General features: G+C 41.4%; 1 protein-coding gene across 1 annotated transcript; it reads right to left on the bottom strand.

Moving 5' to 3' along the window:
* Positions 1-629: 629 nt before the first annotated feature.
* On the bottom strand, positions 630-945 carry Smim2 (small integral membrane protein 2). The gene is given in 3 exon segments (XM_048340588.1): positions 630-781; positions 784-813; positions 816-945. Coding segments are annotated over 3 exon segments (312 nt in total).
* Positions 946-8,888: the final 7,943 nt, after the last annotated feature.

Consider the following 8,888-nt stretch of genomic DNA (forward strand, 5'->3'; position numbering starts at 1 on the left):
GTTTTGATTTGCATTTCTTTTATGGCCAGCATCACTGACTCTTGCCTCACTGGTGAATTTGAGTGACTTCCTCTTATTTTTTTACTTTAGAGGCCCCCCTAAAGCTCCTGTAGTCCTCACTACTCTCAATTCTAATGATTACCTTCTAATGATGACCTTCTAGCCTTGACTTTTTCCTGGTTTTTTAATAATGCCTAGATATGAGGCTTGTGATGGGATATTAAATGTCTATTATATATGTGTGTATGTATATACATGTATATACATACACACATATATGATACTGGGATTTGAATGCAGCATTATGCTTGCTGAGTCATGCTTCCAATTCTGTTTCCTTGATGGTTATTTTGAGATCATGAGATAGGGTCACATACTTTCTGCCTGGGTATACACCTAGGCACAATCTGCCTATGTTAGACTTCTTATTATAACTAACAGGTCCATGTCACCATGTACCTCAACTTTTTGTTGAGAAGGCATCTTATAAACTGTCCAGGCTGACCTTCAACCATAATCTTTCCAATTTTAGCCTCCCAAATAGAAAAGACTATAGGTGTGAGTCATCACTCCTGGCTTCACTTATATTTTTAAAAGTTGAATTTTATCAGCTATGTCTGGGGGCCAAATCAAAATATCTCCATGTCTGTGTAGCTGCAGGAAAGTGGCTCTATTGAAATAACTGCCTCTAACAAATAGAGAGTGGAGATGTCATCTGCTTGGGGCACCTGACTTAAGTTCTCTTTTGTGTGGCTTTGCCTTCCATTCTGCTATATTCTGTGTGTGGCTCATCAGAAGATGCACAAGCACCAGACTGCTTTTTATCCTGCTGGTCCAAGCAGGGGCTATGTAGGTGTCACAGATGAAACTCACATAAAAGCCAAACAGGACATTAATGGCATGACCACTTGTTTTCACCTCCCCCTAAGGCAGCCTGGCTAGCATCCATCCTCTCCCAACCTCTTTTCCACCCCCATCCACCCACCAGCTCTTGTTGGGTCAGAAAATGTAATTCTTTGATGGTGCCAGACAGCCAGATGATGTTGGAAAGAAGAAAGAAAAAAGCAAAAGCAGAATTCTAAATTAAGCATCAGGCTCATTTATAAAAATAAATAGCCACTGCCTAGCAACGTGCTCACAGCTCAGCTCATCTTCCATGATGAAATCCTTGTGTCTGGAGTGAAGGATGTCACAGCCTTCAGGAGGCCCCATACCCTGGCCCCTCCCATGCATAGTGCTCAGCTGGAGAGGCCTTAATGTGGCTCTTGGAGGGCCTTGCTCTTCATTTAACACCAATCACAGGCCAGACTCCAAAGAGCAGAAGGGAGCTAGAGCTCCCCAAGCTTCAGTGAGACCCTTGAACACCTGTAGGTTCTTGAACATAACTAACCTACCTGGGCCAAAACAGCTGAAATTTCTTGAGCTGCTCTGTTAAACTTTAAAGAACAAAATAACTGCCTCCAAAGTATAGTCCAGTAAGCATGTTCTTCTCCTTAAGACCATGTTTACTATTGGATGACTGTACTCATCTTAGTGTACAGCATGCAGTAAGCCCTCAAGAACTAGGAGGGAAGAATGGATGGATGGATGGATGGATGGATGGATGGATGGATGGATGCTGCATCCCCCATTATACAGCTTCCCAACTTGTCATCTCAACTGGAGTGAGCTCCCTGCTTCAAAGAGACAGATTCGTTCTTCTAATTATGATATGCATCAAAAATATCTGGGCTGATTATGTGAATCTGAATCTGCAGCCGAGAGTACAGATTCAAGAGTACAGATTCTTACTTCCCAAAATCTTAGTCTGGCAATCCCACCGTGGAAAGCAGAGGGCAATGAATATGCTGTTGGTGATAACTGTTAGTGATCCTGAACCTTCTCTTGTTTTCTAGGCACTTCCAATAATGAGGTGTTGCTAAACAGAAATGCTACAGGACAAAGGAGTCTATGAGCTTTTGGTCTTAGTTATGTGGGGCCAATAAGAAGTAGAGCCCATAGTGTCCACAGCTGTTCAACTGGAGCGATATATCAAGAATGGACCATGGTGCAGAAGACTCAGTCCCACCCTCAGCCCTCCCAGTTATTAAACAATCACAGAAAGTTGAAGCAATTCTACCCGGCCCTCAGAAAACTTCAAATGTGATTGTTTTGGATCCTATTACGTTCCTAATGAGGACAGAGGAGACATTGTGACTCCTAGAGGCAGTTGCTGCTGTGGAATCCCATATGTTCTCTAGGGATCACAGTGTGGTCAGGGACAGCATGTCAGAATCATTTTAGAGCCAGATCCTTTTGGCTACAATATTAAATACATCTGAGAAATTGGCCTGCAGCATCATTTAAAAGTCTGTCTTCAAGCATCCCTGTCTGGAGTATACAGGCCAGAAACAATAAAACTATATTTATGTCAATGAAAAGGTACTTAATTAAATTCAAATGTATAAGAATATATTGTAGATCTATTTTTGGAATTAATAATGTGTAGGGGACAAATAGCACTGAATAGCAGCAACAATACAATAATAGTAACAAAAGTATAATAGCATCCCGTTTCATGTAACCATACTTGAGAGAAATGCCTGATGTTCTTCTAGACTTCTTGATTATTCCTATCCACAGTCTCCAGTGCACCAAAACCTGTTGTTGGAACTTTTAGGAAGAGATTTGATTTAGTACACAACCCAGTGGAGTCAGCATGATTGAGTGACCTCCAAATGTAGTGATATCTCCTTGGTGTGGCTAAGAAGGCCTTCCCCAGAGCAGGCAAGCAGGGCATCCACAACTGCAGGCCTCTGCTCCAACCCGGTGAGGATGCAGTGTACTCCGTGGGTTCCCTAATACTCCTCACCCAAGACTTCCACTTTGGGCATGGCTGAGAGCCTTCCAAGAGAGGTTACAGGGAGAAACTAGAAGGAGAGACCAAGACTCACTTCTTTGATCTTAATTGTTTCAACACTTAGTTCCCTTGTCCATAAAACAGGAAGAAAAGAAGATTTGCGTTCTGTCTCTCCTGATTGTATCAGTACCAAGGAGAGAAAAAAGTCTCTTCATCTGCAAAGTATTGTTCTATGTGACAATGTTTTATAAATTACAAAGGTACACAGTGAGAATTTCACTTCAGATGTCAAAAATCTTCACCATTCCTGGTTCTATAGATTTCATGATGTCTGCTCTATAGGTGATTTTATGTTAGATACAATCCTAATTTTTTTTAAGGAGACTTCTAGCTAATCCCTTAGCTCTGGATATAAACACTTCTAAGATTTGTCAATGCTATTTCTAAAAATGATTCTCCCTCAAAAAGGGCTAGAATTTGAGAAGGTACAAGGAACCTTTGGGTTTACCTAGTCCACCCCTTCCTTTTGCAAATGGAGGCACAGAGGGAAGAAGATTAGTTGCTTGTCCATTTGTCAATTTTCACTCCTTGTCCTTAATTCTTCTAATAGTGTGGCCTCATGCCTTCTCCAGTGGGCCTTTGAGAGTCATAGTTCAATTTTGACCCTTCTGAAAATGGGACTCCCACCTTCTACTGGACATCAGCACTCCAAGTATTAAGGCCTCTAGACTCTAGGGTTTATACCAACCACTTCCCTACCCCTGCCCCTAGCTTCTCAGCCTTTGTTTCCAGATTAAATTATATCACCAGCTTCCTTGGTTCACCAGCTTTCAGCCAAACACACTGTGGGACTTCTCAGTCATCATCATTGTATAAACCAATGCCCTCATATGCCTAGATATTTGTATATAAATCGATTTAGCGCTTAATCAACAAATTGGCAGATGATAGATAGGTAGCTAGGTAGTTAGCTAGCTAGATAAATAGATAGATAATTGGTCCTCTTTGCCTACAGAATCCTGACTAATATGTATTTGAATGCTTCCCTCCCTCCACATTTCCCCATATTTGAGTATTACTTAAGCTAGAGATTTTATTTAGGATATAGGGAATAGGGATTAGGAAAATTGTAGATGACTGGGGGCAAGTGATTATTAAAGAAGGGTGGTTACAGGAATGGGCATTCCAAGGGATCAGAATGCCTTAACTCAGTAGTTTATAACTTTGGGATTTACCTTTTAGTTCTAAAACGAAAACACACACATGCGCGCATACAGACTTCACTCTACAGTTGTTTGTATTCATTTTCATTCCATCAGAAATGACATTACATTCACACAAAGCTTCATACGTAGATTGTCAAGTTGTTTTCAGAGGAATGTGTTAGGAAGGGAACTAGGATTCTTTTGAGTGGATAGTCCTCTCACCAGCCACTGTGCTTCCTTTTAGGACATGACCTTACATTTACTCCCTGAGGTAATCTGATGTGAATTCTTCCCTATTCCCACCACCATACATACCTACCCATGTGAAGCCAAGGGTCTCTTCCCTCTTTCTTCTCAACATGACCAACCCAGATGAGGAAGGGCTTTTCATGTTACCTGTGCCAGGTAAACCCTATCTGTGTTAGGCCTTAGGGAACAACCATCTTGGCTTGTTCAGACTCAAAACTTGGTTTGTTCTTGGGACACAAAGCTTTCAGTGCAGAACTTGGAAATGTTCCAAGCAGGCTGAGACAAATTGGCTGTGCCCTCTCCCCAGGGACATTTCCAAACAAGTAACAACAAATCATGACTGAGATCAAAACAGTACCAAATGGCTATGCGAGCTTGGAGATCAGGAAAAGAAAAAAAAAAAGCTGGAATGGATAGATGATTTGTCTTTAGTGGAAAAAAAAAATCCATGAATCAAATGGGAAAACCCAAGGGGAGGATGGTCTACTACCCAGGTCAGCTAAACAGCAGAAAAGCTACATTGAGCAATGATTTAATGACTTAATGATTTAATGACTTTAGTCATCAAATGCAATTGTTGACCTTAAATGAGTTTAATTTAAGAAAATTTAAAGATATCACTAACAATGTAAAAACTCAAAATTTCCAATTAAATTTAGATAAACTTCAACTGGTGATATGGTTCAAGATGGAGAGTGCCAAGTGTGAGTGAAAAACCAAGTGAGAACATGAGGCCATGAGTTCAAGCCCTGTATCAACACACACACACACACATACACACACACACACACACACACACACACACACACTTTGCTATTTTTCTTATCTGGCATAACTGTTAGTTTAGGTAGTTGATGAAGGATTGACAATGTGATATGTTGAGTCACTAAGTAATAGCTCAAGTCTTCTGGAATCAATTGTCCCTTATCTCCAGCCTGACACATGTCCCACTATTTCCCCTGAGCTTCTCCCTCATCCTATTGGGTGACCATCACGAAACCGGACAGAAGGACAAATGACACACAGCCCAGCAAAGCCTTTCTTTTTTCTTTTCGGCAGTGTTGGGTTTGAACTCAGAGCCCTGTGATTGCTCAGTTTGCTTGCTCACAGTTAGTTGGTACTCGGTCACTTGAGCCATGATTCCAGTCCTGCTTTTAGCTAATTATTTTGAAGACAGAATCTTGTAGACCATTCTGCCTAGGCTAGCTTCAAAAGAATGCCCTCTGGATCTCAGAGGGTCTTCCTACCTAAGCAGCTAGGGCTATAAGCCGAATACACAGCTGAGCCTCCCATTTTCTAATCACAGAACTCTGGGCAGCAGAAACATGTTCCCCCCAGTTGCTTAAAATGATGTCTCATCCACTCTTTAACACCAAGTATTTTCCTGTCACTTTGTACCCTTATTCCCCCCACAGGTATAAGGATAACACTGTGTAACTCAGTTAGCAGGCCAATCAATCAGAAGACATGAGTCGTTAAGAAAACAAGGAGTGCCTTCTTCACAGAAAGTTGTTTGTAATAAACTACTTTCTGCTGCTAAGCAACCCTGATGCTGCCTCTTCCACAAGTATGGCCAAATAGAACCCTTGATTGTCTACAGGTATTAAGCAGAGACTCTCATGAGTCAGAAAGTACCAGAGAAAGTTTTACTCACCTTCCGTGAGTGTAGAATATTGCATAAGGACTGGGGCCAGGCCCAGGTTGTGTTGTATGATACACATGGTGTTTTACTCATGCCTGGGGATTTGACACTTGTTTGGGGAATTGGCCATAAAGAGCTGGGTTGTTCATTCATTACTGAGTGGAAGGAGTCATGGTGTGGGAGACTGTCTCCCTGGCTTTCTGGAGTAGACTAGTAATTTAAGTGGTGGTTACCTGTTAATACCAAGCTAAGGGAGGTACAGTGGAACTCTCTAGAAGCGAGAGGCAGATTAGATGTTGCAACTGTCAAATCCCACAGCGCAGTCACGCTGAGGAGATGAGGTGAATTCTGTGCCAACCAATGAGAACAGCTGGAGAGTGGCACTATTTACCACTGCCCTGTCTCCTGACTGTCTGAAGAGGGAGGGCAGGAACAAAGCCAGCCCCACAGTTCCTTTCACCAAGTTTAGCACACTGGGCTACACCTCCTACTGTTGAAAATGAAGGGGGAGGGGGGAAACTCTGGTGTAATTTTCTAACCTCTAATTATATATTTCCCTTAATAAGTAAAGGTGGCTATTTCAGCAAAGCCTATCTGCTCACTTGGCAATGTGTGGAAGGAAAATAGGGAGAATTCCCAGAAGAGTTAATGAACTTTATAACTTTTGCATTGTTATCCTTTTGCTATGGTGTGTGTGTGTGTGTGTGTGTGTGTGTGTGTGTGTGTGTGTGTGTGTGTGTGATTTAAAATGTCAACCTCTTGGTACCAGTGGTTCTGTAATCCTAGCTAGTTGAGAGGCAATGATCAGGAGGATTACTATTCAAGAGTAGCCTGGGCAAATGTTTGTGAGACCTCCACCTCACAAACCCAACAAACAAAAGTTGGTCATGGTGATACAGGCCGATCATCAACCTGCATGAGAAGCCTAAACAGGAGGCTCTCCATTCACATGAGCCCAAACATGAACACAAGACTATTTTTTCTTTAATAACAAAAGTGAAGAAGGGCTGGGGATGTGGCTCAACTAAATATAAGGCCCATAGTTGCAACCCCCAAAAAGCTAAAGGAGAGAAAAGAGTTAACTTATACTTTTTGGGTGGGGTTTGGGGGTGGGGGTAGGTTAGGTCTGAAACTGAGACTTGCACTCTGTACCTGATGCTTTTGCTCACTGGCTAGTGCCCTACCAACTGAGCCATGCCTCCAACCCCTCAACTTACACTTCTATTTTCACTTAGAAATTAAGATAGTCTTTCATTGAGGGCTTTGAGTAAGCTGTGTTTCATTGTGAAATTAGAATGAGACATATTAGCATGTTTATAGTGCCTTATTTTGTCAACCTTCCCATCTTCTCCCGTTCCACCTATAGACAAAGTGTTGGGCTTGGCCCACACAGCTTCCTCACCTTCTGAAACTATTTCATCTTGCCAATCCGAACACATGTTCACATGTTCAGAGTTACTTTCAAGGTAACCTGAAAATCTTCTGAGCCCCAGAAGTTAGACCCAGGTAACATAAGTTTTCTGCTAGTTGATTGTGGGAGAGTCAATTTACTAATTTGTAAATTTACCATTTACTAATTTGTCTAATATTCTCTTTTGGATCAACTAACACATGACTTTGATCCTAATAATATCCCCTATCAAAGCAGTTAAGATATAAAGGAAGAAAATACACAAGAAAGGTTACCAAACTCAACTAGCAAACAATAAGGATGTATAAAATAATGAGTATCATTAAAGAAAGATTTAGAGCCAGGCACAAATGGCTCATGCCTGTAATCCTAGCTACTGAGATGTAAAGATCATGATTTGAAGCCAGCCCTAGCAGTCCATGAACTCCATCTTTAAAACAGCTAGCAAGAATCAAGACTAGAGGCATTGCTTAAGTGGTAGAGCCTCGTTGTAAGCAAGCAAACAAAGCTGAGTGAAAGATCCTGAGTTCAAATTCCAGTACTGCCGTTTTAAATTAATTTATTGTAAAAGTGATGTACAGAAGGGTTACAATTTTATACATAAGGCAGTAAGAACATTTCTTATCAAACTTGTTACTTCCTCCCTCATTTTTCCTCACACCAGCCCCCCCTCCCCAATCCCCTCTCCTTCCCCCCCACCGATGGTTTGCCTTTGTCTCTCCTCTTTTCTTTCTTTCTTTCTTTCTTTCTTTCTTTCTTTCTTTCTTTCTTTCTTTCTTTCTTTCTTTCTTTCTTTCTCTCTTTCTCTCTTTCCTTCTTTCTTTCTTTCTCTCTCTCTCTCTTTCCCTTCCTTCCTTCCTTCCTTCCTTCCTTTTTTGCTTTTTTGCCAATTTTGGGGCTTGAACTCAGGGCCTGAGCACTGTCCCTGGGCTTCTTTTGTTCAAGCTAGCACTCTATCACTTGAGCCACAACACCACTTCTGGCTTTTTCTATATCTGTGGTGCTGAGGAATCAAACCCAGGGCTTCATGTATAGCACTCTACCACTAGGCCATATACCCAGCCCCTGTCTCTCCATTCTGGTATTTCTCTTTCCTTCCCTAGTTCCGATACATGTATATACAATACCCAGGGTACCAAAATCAGTTACAGTCACATCAGGGGTAAATCCATGGGGAAGAAAGACAAAAGGAAAAGGCATAATTTCACATGGTATGTTGAAAATAACAACAATGATAAACCACTTACTTCCATAACTTGGAGTTCATTTCACTTAGCATCATCTCATGTGTTCATATGTACATAGCCATTGAGCTATTGTGATTTTCTGCTAGGACTATCCTAGACATGTACTAATTATTACCAATGAGGGAAACCTTCAAGTCTCTGTTTCTTTGGGTCTGGCTCACTTCACTTAATATTATTTTTTCTGTCTTTCTATTTCCTTATGAATGGGGCAATATCATTCTTTCTGATGGAAGCATAGAATTCCATTGTGTGTATGTACCACATTTTCTTGATCCATTCATCTACTGAGGAGCAT

The sequence above is a fragment of the Perognathus longimembris genome, chromosome 3 (assembly GCF_023159225.1).
Source record: "Perognathus longimembris pacificus isolate PPM17 chromosome 3, ASM2315922v1, whole genome shotgun sequence".
Taxonomy (NCBI): Eukaryota; Metazoa; Chordata; class Mammalia; order Rodentia; family Heteromyidae; genus Perognathus; species Perognathus longimembris.